This window comes from Lactuca sativa, chromosome 9, assembly GCF_002870075.4.
Source record: "Lactuca sativa cultivar Salinas chromosome 9, Lsat_Salinas_v11, whole genome shotgun sequence".
Classification (NCBI taxonomy): Eukaryota; Viridiplantae; Streptophyta; class Magnoliopsida; order Asterales; family Asteraceae; genus Lactuca; species Lactuca sativa.
This window is the reverse complement of record NC_056631.2, coordinates 12431884-12445314: the sequence shown is the minus strand read 5'-3', so window position 1 is coordinate 12445314 and position 13431 is coordinate 12431884. Positions and strand designations below refer to the sequence as shown.

The following is a 13431-nucleotide window of genomic DNA, read 5'->3' as shown; positions in this document are numbered from 1 at the left end:
CTAAACTATTTTGAAAATAATATGTATGAACTTAATGGTTTTTGAATGAAATAAAATGTTTTAAATTGGCATAAATTTTTATGGGTGTTACAACTGACGAGAAGGTCAGATATGCTCTGAACCTGCTAAGGTCCGGAGCAAAGGACTGGTGGAGGTTGATGAATAGGTCGTATACTGATGATCATAGAGTTACAATTACTTGGGAACAGTTTAGGTATATGTTCCGCGCTCGCTACATTCCACGGGTGGAGCGCGAGCGCCTGGCGCAAGAGTTTTGGACTTGAGGCGGGATACGGAGTCGGTGACGAAGATCACCTGTATGTTCACTGAGGGGCGATGTTCTGCCTGGAGTTTGCTTCTGAGTAGGCTCAGATGACACGTTATCTTAGCATGCTCAAGACTGACATTCTTCAGTTTGTTGCTACCCAGTGTTGTGATGCACTGTTGGAGTTACAGGAGGCTGTTAGGCGGCGTGAGATGGAGATTGAGTTACCATTGTGAGAGCAGAGGCAGGCCCCGATGCAGTCACAGCCTGCGTCGAAGCGGCACAAGACCGCAGATTCTAGGTTTGGTGGCCAGCACGGCTGCACTTGTGGGAAGTGTGGGAAGATCCCTTCTGGAGTTTGTAGATCGGTAGTGCGTGCCGTAAATGCGGCAAGGAGGGGCATTTTGCAAGGGATTGTCGCCATCTAGTCCCGGTTCAAGATATGAGTATATATAATCACTGCGATCACATTGGTCACGTGAAGACCAACTGTCCACAACTTGCAGCCAGGCCGGCACATGCTTCAGCGCCGGCTACACTGAGGATTACTGACGGGAGTCAGGGTAGGGAAGAGCCTCGGACGGCAAAGTTTTTTGTTGGTCGCCAGTGTAACGCCAATTTCTTTCCTTACCCGACGGAGTTGAAGACTTCGCAAATTATAGCGATCCATTTGGAGTTGGGTTAGGTTGTGTTCTGACGCAAAGGGAAAATGTGATAGCATATGCATCTCGACAATTGAAAGAGCACGAAAAGAACTACCCCACTCATGATTTGTAGTTGGCAGCGGTAGTATTCACCCTAAAGATATGGAGGCATTATCTCTATGGCACTAAGTGCAAACTTTTCACTGGTCATAAGAGTCTCCAGTACCTCTTTAATTAGAAGGAATTGAACATGAGACAACGACGCTGGCTAGAATACTCAAGGATTACAACTGTGGGATACTTTACCACCCCGGTAAAGCAAATGTTGACGCTGATACTCTAAGTCGAAAGGTAAAACATGAAAGGAAAAGACCAAGAGCGTTACGAATTGAAGTTGTCTCAACAATTGTGGAAAGCATTAAGAAAGCTCAGGAAGAAGCTTCATAGAAAAACGACCGAAAGGAAGAATGTTTGGGCAAAACGTTAGGGCTCGGTACAAACAATCAAGGATTGAAGATATTCCAAGATAGGATTTGGGTACCTAAGACGGGAGAAATAAGAGATCTTCTGATGGAAGAAGCTCACAAGACAATGTACTCGATTCATCCTGGCAGCACAACAATTTCTAGGGATCTGAAACCCTACTACTGGTGGGCGACAATGAAGCTCGTTGTTGCAAAATATGTGGTCGAGTGTGTAACATGTTTGAGAGTAGCGGTGCAAACGAGCCTAGCTGTAACACCCCAATTCTGGTATGATATTTATATATTTATTTTTCTTCGAGTTTTAGGGGGGACTCGTCGAGTAGAGTCAGGATTTCGAGTTCGTTTAAGTTGGCGACTCGGCGAGTCTGCCAGTCTGGATGAAACCTTAATTTCAAGGGTTTGCACCCTATTTAAACAACTTTTGGGGCCTCAAGTCAGCCCCCATCACCCCTCAGAGCATCATTCTCGAAACCCTAGAGCCCTCTTTGCATTTTTGTGTGATTTTGGTGTGTTCTTTGACGATCTTGAGAGAAAAAGGAAGGTAGATCAAGAGGAGAAGAAGGAGATCCTAGATCCTTGTGGAATTCAGAAGATAGTAAGGTATATCTTGGCCATTTTCTGTTTCTATGCTTAAATCCCCTTTTTGAAGCCATTAAAGCTATTCTTGAACCATTTCTTGGCTTAGTAGTAGCATAGAGGACTCATGGAGTTGATTAGCCTTCGGATCTAGCTAGGTTTGAGTTCCAGAAGCTTAGATCTAACACCTTTATGGAGCCATTTTGCATGAAAGCTCTAGATCTACTCTTATAGTGTGCTTTGAACCCTAAAACCTTCATTTGATGTTATTTACACATAAAGTTGGAAACTTTACATGTTAATCAAGTCCTAGGAACCCAAATCTATGAATGGAATGGACTGGTTTCAAGCAGAATCGAGTATATAGTGTTTTTATGTATACGACTCGGCGAGTCGTTCTTCAGACTCGGCGAGTCGAGTCACGAGTCCCCTGTTTTTCCCTTTTCGAGTTATGCCGAGTGGAACTAGTGAGTGAGAGATGGACTCGGTGAGCTAGAGGGTTAGACTCATTCGTGGAAGAACTCGGCGAGTCAATTCCCTGACTCGGCGAGTCCAAGGCAATCTTCATGCCTCAAGAACAGACTCGACGACTTGTTCATACAACTCGGCGAGTCACAACTAGAGTGTTCATCTGATGAAGGAGAACTCGGCGAGTTGTTCATACAACTCGGCGAGTCGGATGCAGATTGTCGGAGTGTTAGTAACAAAGAGGAACTCGTCGAGTTTGTGCCAAAACTCGACGAGTAGTAGCGAGTAGAAGCAAGAAAGTAAGAGTAAGAGGACTCGACGAGTTGGTGACCCAACTCGACGAGTCAGGTCAACTGAATGTTGACTTTGACCGTTAGGTTGACTTGGACCACGGGTAAGAGTCATTTTACCCTCAGTATTATTATCAGTATTTGATTGATGGTGCTTATGGAAATTGTAGCCGGGGTGAAACCGGAGCCGCAACAGACAGATTCCGGAGCAGTACTTTCAGCAGCTAGGCTACGAGGTGAGTATCCTTCCAGTAGGAACGGGTCTACGGCCACAATGCCGGCCTGTTTAGTTAGCAGTAGTTTCGGACCTCGGTCTGATGCAGTAGTTAGGGTGCTTGATGTCTTTGTGATTCAAGCATGCTTGGTGTTATGTGTTCCGGACTCTGTTCCAATGCAGTATGCAGTATATGTATCCATGTTAGTTGATAGGTTTATGCTATGTTATGTTCAGTCGGTTCCGGACTTCGGTCCGATGCAGGGGACAAGGTTCCAATCAGTTCCGGACTTCGATCCGATGCAGTTAGTTCCGGACTTCGGTCCGATGCAGAGGGCAAGGCTCTGGTTAGTCCGGACGCCGGTCCGATGCAGTTTCCGGACTTCGGTCCGATGCAGAGGGCAAGGCACTGGTTAGTTTCCGGACTTCGGTCCGATGCAGTGAGCAAGGCCCAATAGATGCTTTATATGTTATGTATGGTATGTGGTAGTTTGGGGGAGCTCACTAAGCTTTGTGCTTACAGTTTCAGTTTTGGTTTCAGGTACTTCCGCAAGTAAAGGGAAGAACTCGGGATGATGGCATCGCACACACCACAACTTCAGTCTTTTTCCTGGGAGTTTGTTTTGATTCATAGTTTGATTTGCCATGAATGTTCATGACATTTTATTATGGGTTGAGATATTTGACACATGGTTTTATGATGTGACGATCAGTATATGGTTTTTATTATTATTAAAACAAAAAATTTTGGGTCGTATTTTTGGATGTTACACGAGCTGAGCTCGAGCCTGGTTAGGCTTGGCTTGAGCTCGTTTAAGTTATATGAGGCTCGAGCTCGAGCTTGGATCGATTCGAGTTTCTTGTACTGAGCTCAGATCGAGCGCGTAAATAATTATACAAGCTCGAATCGGGCTCAGGCTCAACTCGTTTTTTGTCTGATGTCCCTAAATAAGCTTAAGCTCAGCTCGAGCTCGTTAAGAATCTCGTTTACTAATACCCTAAATCCCTAATCCCCAAATATTTTTTTTATTTTAATATATAAAAATAATAATAAATTATACTATATAAATGCTCGTTTAGGCTCGTGAGCCTAATCGAGCTTAGGGACATAGGCTTGATGATAGCTTCATTTTATTTACTTATTTTTATAGTTTATTTTAGTACATTTCATTCGCATTTTAGTTAGCTTTCATGCATGTTTTCCCTTTTGTTATTTTTATGACCATTTCGGGGTACTTTCTAGTTTCTTGAGCATTATTGCAGATTTTCTTGGAAACTAGCGGGGCGGCACTTTTGCGAGGCGATTGGGCTTGAAGGGAATTGGAGGTTTCATGCTTGATGGCTATGAAGGTGATTCATGGGGTGGACTTGTCAATTGCTTGAAGGCTTGGAAGAATTGAGCTTTAAATTTGAAAGATGCGGGGGAACATTCAAGCGTATGAAAATTATTAATCGGACGAGTTCACGAGCATTGGAGGATTTAGAGAGGTCAAATTGGGCTTTAAATGAAGAAAAACTTGAAGAAAATGGGCTAGGAGGTGATTGGATTCGATCTGGGCTAGTGGGATATGCTTTAGAGGCCCAAAATCTCAAAGGAGCCCATGTCAGGTACCACCCTCGCAGCAGCACGCGGGTCGCGCAAGGCCCTGCAGGGGCAATTTCGGGAATCCTTCTTTTGAGCTATTTGAGGAAGGTTGGTGCCCATCTTTTGGAGACTCTTGGACATCCGATTTTTGGAGATTCTCTCTGGAGTTTTGAAGACTTTTGAAGGCCAAGAACACTTGAAGAACATCATATTTTTACCTCTTGATTCTTGCTTAATGTTTGGTACAATTTTCTCTAACTTTGTTTCTTTGGGTTTAGCCATGTTTGGCTAAACTAATCTTGGTTGACTTTTGGTTAATCCTTTGAACTTTTGTTGAATGTTGAAGAATCCATGAACATGTTCTTAAATCTTTATGGGAATGTTTTGTGTTTTAACATCTTATCACTACTTGTATGCTTTAGTTCATGAGTTTAAATGTGTTTGTGGTGATTAGTTGGCTAATTTCTTGATTAAGTAAAGGATCCTCAAATTAGCAAGCAACAAATGATTTTTGTGTTGTTTTTGCTTCACACAATCATAAAAACATTTCCTCCAACATGGTGGTGAAAGCATTTGACCCCTCTTGGATTTGGTGACTTTTTGGTTCTTAATGCTAGTTGACTTTCACTAATTACATGCTATTTGGAATTAGTGACTTTGACTAAGGAAATTGTTATGAGCTTCTCTAGCCATTTCAACAATTAAGAAAAGTCTAGGTAATCTCAAGCTCCTTGGATTACTATAGCCAAATTAAGGATTTAAATCAAAGTATTGCACCATTGGATTCTAATGATATGTTCATCAAAAGTCAAAGTGAGGAAACTTTAAGTCAACCATCTTTCCCTCATTGGTTTTACATCAAACTCTTATTTTTGTTGCATTTGTCCATTTAAATCATAATTAATTCTAGTTGTTTCAAGTATTTCAAAACACCAAAACCCCCCATTTTATTTTTATTGTCATTTTCAAGTATTTTTACAAAGAGATTTTTCATAGAGTTATAAATTGAACCAATCTCCGTGGATTCGATCCCTTTACCACTATACACTATTTTAGTGTGTAATATTTAGGGTTATTATTTGTGTTGGCCTCGACAACCACCAAATTTTTGGCGCCGTTGCCGGGGATTGGTTTATTTTTAATCAATTTGTTTCTCTATGCCCAGATCTCAGCGTACAGGTGACTTGATTTACAACCCCGAAATCGAAAAAGAAGCAAGGCGTTTGGCTAAGGAAAAACGAGTTGAACGTGGTCAAACTTCTAACCCCCACGGGGACCCGGAGGTTGAAACCGCTTCATTAAGTGATATAGAACCCGATTCTAGTCCCGACCCTCGCCAAGAAATTCCCGAAACACCACCCCTACAACAAAATCCACCTATTATTGAACCAATTGTAATGGCGGACGGAGGAGAAGTTCCCGAGAGAACCTTGAGGCAAATGATGGAGACCGATGTTACACAAACTCCAACCGGTATCAATTACCCGGTTTTGGAAGGAGGTTCGGAATTGAAGTCAAGTTTAGTCCACCACCTACCAACTTTTCATGGATTGGAAAACGAAGACCCTCATAAGCACTTGAAGATGTTCCACATTATTTGCACTAGCATGAAGCCACAAGGGTCAACCGATGACCAAATCAAGCTAAGGGCATTCCCCTTTTCATTGGCCGATAGAGCAAAAGATTGGTTATTCTATCTTCCACCGGGGTCGATCAACTCATGGACCGACATGGCAAGAGCTTTCCTCGATAAGTTCTATCCCGCCTCAAGAGTCTCAAGTCTTCGAAATGAGATTTGTGGAATCCGCCAAGGTCAAAATGAGACTTTCCATGATTATTGGGAGAGGTTCAACAACTTGTGCTATAGTTGCCCACAACACCAAATTCCGGAACAACTCCTCATTCAACACTTCTACGAGGGATTGTTGCCAATGGAGAGAAGACTAGTTGATGCCTCAAGTGGTGGAGATGTCTTTAGTAAAACCCCACAACAAACAAGACAACTTTTCAACACCATAGCCGCGAATTCACAACATTTTGGCCCTCGCCAAGATATGAAAAGAGACACACAACACAAAGTCAATGAAGTGGGAACATCAAATCTCGAGTCTCAAATCAAAGATCTAACCTCCGTTGTCCAAAAGCTAGCCATGGGACAAACTCCACAAGTGATGGTTTGTGGAATATGTGCAACAATGGGACATCCTACGGATATGTGTCCCATCCTTCAAGAAGATGCGGAGCATGTGAATGCCACGGGAGAGTTCCAAAACTACCACAACAAACCATCCGGTTACCAAAATGCATATAATTCAAGTTGGAAGCCAAATCCCAACATGAGCTACAACCCAAGATCATTGCCTCAAAATGCATTGGTTAGACCATCCTATCCACCACCACAACCTCATTACCAACATCAACAACCACACTATCAACCCAAACCGCACCCTCCACATCATCATCAACAACCTCCTCAATCCCAACCAAGTAGCTCCGGAATGTCTCTTGAAGACATTGTCAAATCTCTAGCCACTAGTACCCAACAATTCCAAAAAGAGACAAGGACTAGTATCTCCAACCTTGAAGCACAAATGGGAGATATAGTTACATCCATAAGCAAGTTGGAATCCCGTGGTAAACTCCCTTCTCAAACCGAAAAGAACCCAAATGTCAATGTGGTGACCTTGAGAAGTGGCAAGCAAGCCGGAGAAAGTAGTTCAAAGAAGAAGCCAAGGGAAGAAGAGGAAGAGATAGAAGTTATTCCCGTTGAAGTACCTATAATCAAGAATGATGCACAAGCCGGAGTTCCAAGGAAGGCTGCCCCTCTAGTAACACCAATAGTCACTCAACCACCGTTCCCCTCCCGACTTTCAACTTCAAAGAAGAATATGGAGGAGAAAGAGATTTTGGACACGTTCCGAAAGGTGGAAGTAAACATCCCTCTACTTGACGCAATCAAGCAAATCCCGAGATATGCAAAGTTCTTGAAAGAACTTTGTACCAACAAGAGGAAGTTGAAGGGAAATGAGAAAATTTTGATGAATGAAAACGCATCCGCGGTTTTACAAAGGAAACTTCCACCCAAATGCAAAGACCCCGGAATGTTCACGGTTCCTTGCAAGATTGGGGATGTCACTTTTAGTAGTGCTATGCTTGATCTTGGTGCTTCTATTAATGTCATGCCCTATTCGGTATATGAATCATTGAATGTCGGACCCTTAAGTGAAACCGGTGTCATAATCTCTCTTGCGGATAAATCGAGTGTCTTTCCTAGAGGTGTTTTAGAAGATGTCCTAGTGCAAGTGAACCAATTAGTCTTCCCGGCGGATTTCTATGTGATTGATCTAGATGAGCAAGTGTCCTCCAAATCGGCTCTAATCTTGCTTGGGAGACCGTTTTTGAAGACGGCTAGGACAAAGATCGATGTGTATGCGGGAAGTTTGACAATGGAGTTTGATGGTGAAACAATAAGTTTTAATATTTATGATGCCATGAGATATCCTAGTGACGTATCATCTTTGTACTTTGTTGATGTTGTTGAGCCAATTACTCAAGAATTGTTTGAGTTGTCTAACGGTGATATGTTGGAAGTGATCTTGAGCAAAGGATTCGATTGTGGGAAGCTAGCCGAACAATTAAAGCTTTATTCTTTGGATCCGGAAGTTGAGAAGTTGGTAAGTAAAATGGAGATGAAAAAATTCACAAGATTAGATGTCAAGCAAATTGAATTGCCCCCAACTCACACAAAATTACCGCCATCCCTTGTTCAACCACCCGAATTGGAATTGAAGGTCTTACCTCAACATTTGAAGTATGCTTACTTGGGAAAGAATGAAACTCTTCCGGTTATCATTTCAACTCATTTAACCGAATTCGAAGAAGAGCAACTCCTCAAGGTGTTGAAAGAGCATAAAGAAGCCATGGGTTGGACGATTGCGGATATCAAGGGTTTGAGCCCCTCCACTTGTATGCACAAGATCTTAATGGAGGATGAATGCAAGCCAAGTAGAGACGCGCAAAGAAGGTTAAATCCGCCAATGATGGAAGTTGTGAAGAAAGAGATATTAAAGCTTCTTGATGCGGGGATGATCTATCCAATCTCGGATAGCAAGTGGGTGAGCCCGGTGCAAGTCGTTCCAAAGAAGACGGGAATCACGGTGGTCGAGAACAACAAAGGTATGATGGTCCCCACTCGTGTGCAAAACGGGTGGAGAGTATGTATTGACTACCGCAAACTCAATGCAAGCACAAGAAAAGATCATTTCCCATTGCCTTTCATTGACCAAATGTTAGAAAGGTTGGCCGGGAAATCTCATTATTGTTGTCTCGACGGGTATTCCGGTTTTCACCAAATCCCGGTGGCACCGGAAGACCAAGAAAAGACGACATTTACATGTCCATTTGGTACTTTTGCCTACCGGAGAATGCCATTTGGATTGTGTAACGCCCCGGCCACTTTCCAACGTTGTATGGTTAGTATCTTTTCGGAATATGTTGAAAACATAATTGAGGTTTTTATGGATGATTTCACGGTATATGGCAACTCCTTTCAAGAATGTTTGACTAACCTCACAAAAATTTTAAAAAGATGCATCGAAACAAACTTGGTTTTGAATTTTGAGAAATGTCATTTCATGGTGAGTCAAGGTCTCATTTTGGGTCGCATTGTGTCTAAAAAAGGAATTGAGGTAGATAAGGCAAAAATTGATGTTATTCAAAGCTTACCTTATCCGACTTGTGTTCGGGAAGTTCGTTCTTTTTTGGGCCATGCAGGTTTCTACCGAAGGTTCATCAAGGATTTTTCAAAGATAACAAGACCAATGTGCCAACTCTTGCAAAAGGAGGTCGATTTCGAGTTCAATGAGGCGTGCAAAGAAGCTTTTGACAAGCTCAAAGAGTTGCTTACATCCGCTCCCATCATGCAAGCACCAAATTGGGATCTCCCCTTTGAGATCATGTGTGATGCAAGCAACTATGCGATAGGCGCCGTTTTGGGTCAAAAGAATGGGAGGGCCTCCCACGTGATCTATTATGCATCAAGGACACTAGACAATGCTCAAAGCAACTACTCTACCACGGAGAAGGAGCTATTGGCCATAGTGTTCGCCTTGGAGAAATTTAGACAATACCTACTTGGTACCAAGGTCATAGTGTATTCGGATCACGCAACACTTAAGTACTTGATGACGAAGAAAGATGCAAAGCCGAGACTCATCCGGTGGATCCTACTGTTACAAGAATTTGACTTGGAAATCCGAGACAAGAGTGGATGCGAGAACCTCGTTGCCGATCATCTAAGCCGGATCATTTCAAATGAAACTCCTCTCCCATTGCGGGACGAGTTTCCGGATGAGCATCTCTTTTCCCTTACTCAATCTATTCCTTGGTATGCCGATATCGTTAACTTTTTAGTCACAAAAAGGTATCCCGACACATTCACACGTGCTCAAAAAGACAAGTTGAAAAGTGATGCAAAATACTATGTGTGGGATGAACCTTATTTGTGGAAACATTGTCCCGATCAAATCATTAGGCGATGTGTACCCCAACAAGAGCACCAATCCATTTTGCAATTTTGTCATGAATTTGCTTGTGGGGGACACTTCGGACCTAGCCGGACTTTGAGAAAGGTCCTTGAGTGTGGATTATTTTGGCCAACCATGTCACGCGATTGTTATATGTTTTGCAAAAGTTGTGAGCGGTGCCAAAGGACGGGAAACATTTCGCAAAAGAACCAAATGCCCCAAAACCCAATCCTTGTTTGTGAAATTTTTGACGTATGGGGGATTGATTTCATGGGCCCATTTCCCGTGTCATTTGGCAACGCTTATATTTTACTCGCGGTTGACTATGTTTCTAAATGGGTTGAAGCCAAAGCCACAAGATCGGACGATGCCAAAACGGTTATCGAGTTTTTAAAGTCTAATGTTTTTGCGAGATTTGGTGTGCCTAGGGCTTTGATTAGTGATAGAGGGACGCACTTTTGCAACAAAATGATGGAGGCTCTATTGAAGAAGTATCACGTGACTCATCGTGTCTCTACTGCCTATCACCCTCAAACGAATGGTCAAGCGGAGGTCTCGAATCGTGAAGTGAAGTCTATTCTAGAAAAAACGGTGAACCCGACAAGGAAGGATTAGAGTTTGAGACTTGACGATGCCTTATGGGCGTATCGGACCGCTTATAAGACCCCGATTGGAATGTCGCCCTTCAGATTGGTTTTTGGAAAATCTTGTCATCTTCCCGTCGAGTTAGAGCACCGAGCATTTTGGGCGGTCAAGAAATGCAACTTCGACGCAGACGAGGCGGGAAGGCATAGGAAACTTCAACTCCAAGAGCTAGAAGAATTGAGAAACGAATCCTATGAAAACGCAAGGATTTATAAGGAGAAAACGAAGCTTTTCCACGACAAGTCCATCACCCGGAAGAATTTTGAACCGGGACATAGGGTCTTACTTTACCATTCACGGTTGAAGTTATTCCCGGGCAAATTAAGATCAAGGTGGATTGGCCCATTTGTTGTAATAAAGACTTTTGACCATGGAGCGGTGGAAATCCAAAGTGAAGAAACGGGACAAATTTTCAAAGTCAATGGGCACCGATTAAAGCCATTCTATGAAGGTTTTAATGCAAGTGTTATTGAAATCATCCACTTGGATGTCCCGGTGTGTTGAACCAAGCTAGAAGGACGTCTCGCCTAAGACGTTAAAGAGGGGCATTTTTGGAAAGCTTTATGCTTTCATATTTCTACGTTCGAATAAAGAAGTTTTGAAAATGTTTTGATGCAATTTTTGAAGTCATTTTTGAAGAAGCCAAGAGTTTCTAGGTGTTTGGGGCCTTCCGAATCAAGAACTAGTGAAGAAAACGAAAAAAAAAAAATCGCAAACCGGGACCAGAACTCTGCATGACCCGCGCGACCCGCGCACGGGTGCGCGGCTGGTGTGCGCGGCCGGTCTCCAACATGCGACAACGATCAGATCCAATCTGCAACCTCTGCGCGACCCGCGCGCCCCCTCTGTGCGACCCGCGTGCTTCCTTGACGATCATCCCTTAATTTGTTGACCAGCTTTGACTTTCGTTGACCAGGTGGTTTAATGAGTTGACCAACATTGACCGGGTGTTGACCACACTTGAATATGGATTGAAAACCTCCAGCAACTCTCCTTCTTCATTTCATTCTCTCAAAACCCTCTCATTCTCTCTCAAACTCTCAAGAACACATACACCCACTTTTCACAAAAATTTGATTTCCCGGAGTTCCACCGGTCGGAATACGACGAGACCACCACCATTCTTCACCATTTTCCGTGCTCTACAAACCCCACCTGAAGTTTACTCCGATCCATCGCCGGGTTTAGGGGCGCCACCACCACCCAACTTGCCGCTTTCCGGCCATTTTCCGGCCAACTCCTACCACCTCTCGCAATTCCGACACCACCAAAGTGTTTCTTTTTCGGGGATCTTTACATCTAACCAAACAAAACCTCAAAATCTCACAAAAAAATTTTCGATAATTTTTGAGCCACCACGAGCCGCCGCCGGATTTTTCACACAAATCAAGTTGAAAATATCCGTTCAATGAACAAGTCTTGCATTTAGGCACCCACGAATAACCAAAGCTTGGGGTGCACGGTAGCGGATTCCGGGTTCAAGTTCAATTTTGGGATAAAACGGGTATTCTCTTTCCTTGGTTTTTATTACCTTGCATTGTTTCAATTCAGTAATTGCATTCAATTATGCTTTGGAAATTGCCTAAGATCGTTAGTTGTTGCCCGGTTTATTTGGAAACATTGATTTGAGAAAGGTTGAGATTGGTTAATTTGTTTGGAAATTTGTTCAAAAATTGTTTAAACTTTGGTTGGGATTTCTTCATTTTGTCTCGTATTGCTGCCGAATTTTTGTTGGGATTATCAAATTAACCGAGTGTTGTTGTTGGAACAATTTTACATTGTCAAAAGTTGGGTGTCATTATTTCTTGGATTTTTTTTGTGTTCAGTCTAAAGATAGTTGCATTAATTTGAGAGTGGTGAGGTGAGGGGTTACGTTGGTGAAGTTGTTTTTGATATTGTAGGTTTCGAAAATGGGCAAAACCATGGCTCGGACATGCACCCATGGATCATCGATCGATCCTAACCCGCAAAAAGATACCGCCGGTCCATCACGCAAAGCAGCCGGTAAACGGAAAAAAAGAGGAGAAGAGGGAAGCGATCCTTCCCTTACAAATGCTGAGATCAAAACCTATCGCTCCAATCTTCGGGGTCGCGCAATCCGGCCGACAAAATTCTACCATAAAAAGTCCATGAAAAAGCTTGGGGTGCATGATGGTGTATACCATTTGTTCATAAAACTCGGTTGGCGTGGTTTTCTTCGACTTTGTGACAGAACTTACGAGGAACCCACAATGGAATTTCTTAGCACATATGCACGAGATGATGACACGGAAGTCCTCACATTCCAGTTGAAAGGGGAGCAACATAGACTCACATACGCAGAGCTTGATTCTATCATGGGTATAGACGATCCGTTCCGCATCAGCCCCCAAAGTCAAGAGTACCAAGATTTTCTGCGTTGCCCTGATGCAAACTTCTGGATGCAAATTTCCGGTCTCCCAACCTTCAACCCAAGCCGACAGCGAGCCAAGCACATCGTTCACCCCTGTTGGCGAATTGCTCACCGAGTCCTTACGACGAGTATCTTCGGGCGTCTCGAGCCCGGTCAAATCAACAGATGTGAGCTATTTTTCCTCCGAAGCATGAGGCATGCACTCTCCCTCAGTTTTTCAGGCTTCTTTTTAGACAAATGTGACTCCATACGCCAACGTTCCTCAGGGGAAATTTTCATCGGGGGACTCATCACAATCATAGGTCGAGCCGTCGGCCTAGACTTCCCGGCCCCCGAGTACAT

General features: G+C 43.3%; 1 protein-coding gene across 1 annotated transcript; it reads left to right on the top strand.

Moving 5' to 3' along the window:
- Nucleotides 1-372: 372 nt before the first annotated feature.
- On the top strand, nt 373-9935 carry LOC128128845 (uncharacterized; the record flags this gene model as incomplete). The annotated part of the gene is made up of 6 exons (XM_052767616.1): nt 373-497; nt 5693-5962; nt 7220-7507; nt 7598-7986; nt 8083-8576; nt 8670-9935. Coding segments are annotated over exons 1-6 (2832 nt in total), but the record flags the coding sequence as incomplete, so codon positions are not given.
- Nucleotides 9936-13431: the final 3496 nt, after the last annotated feature.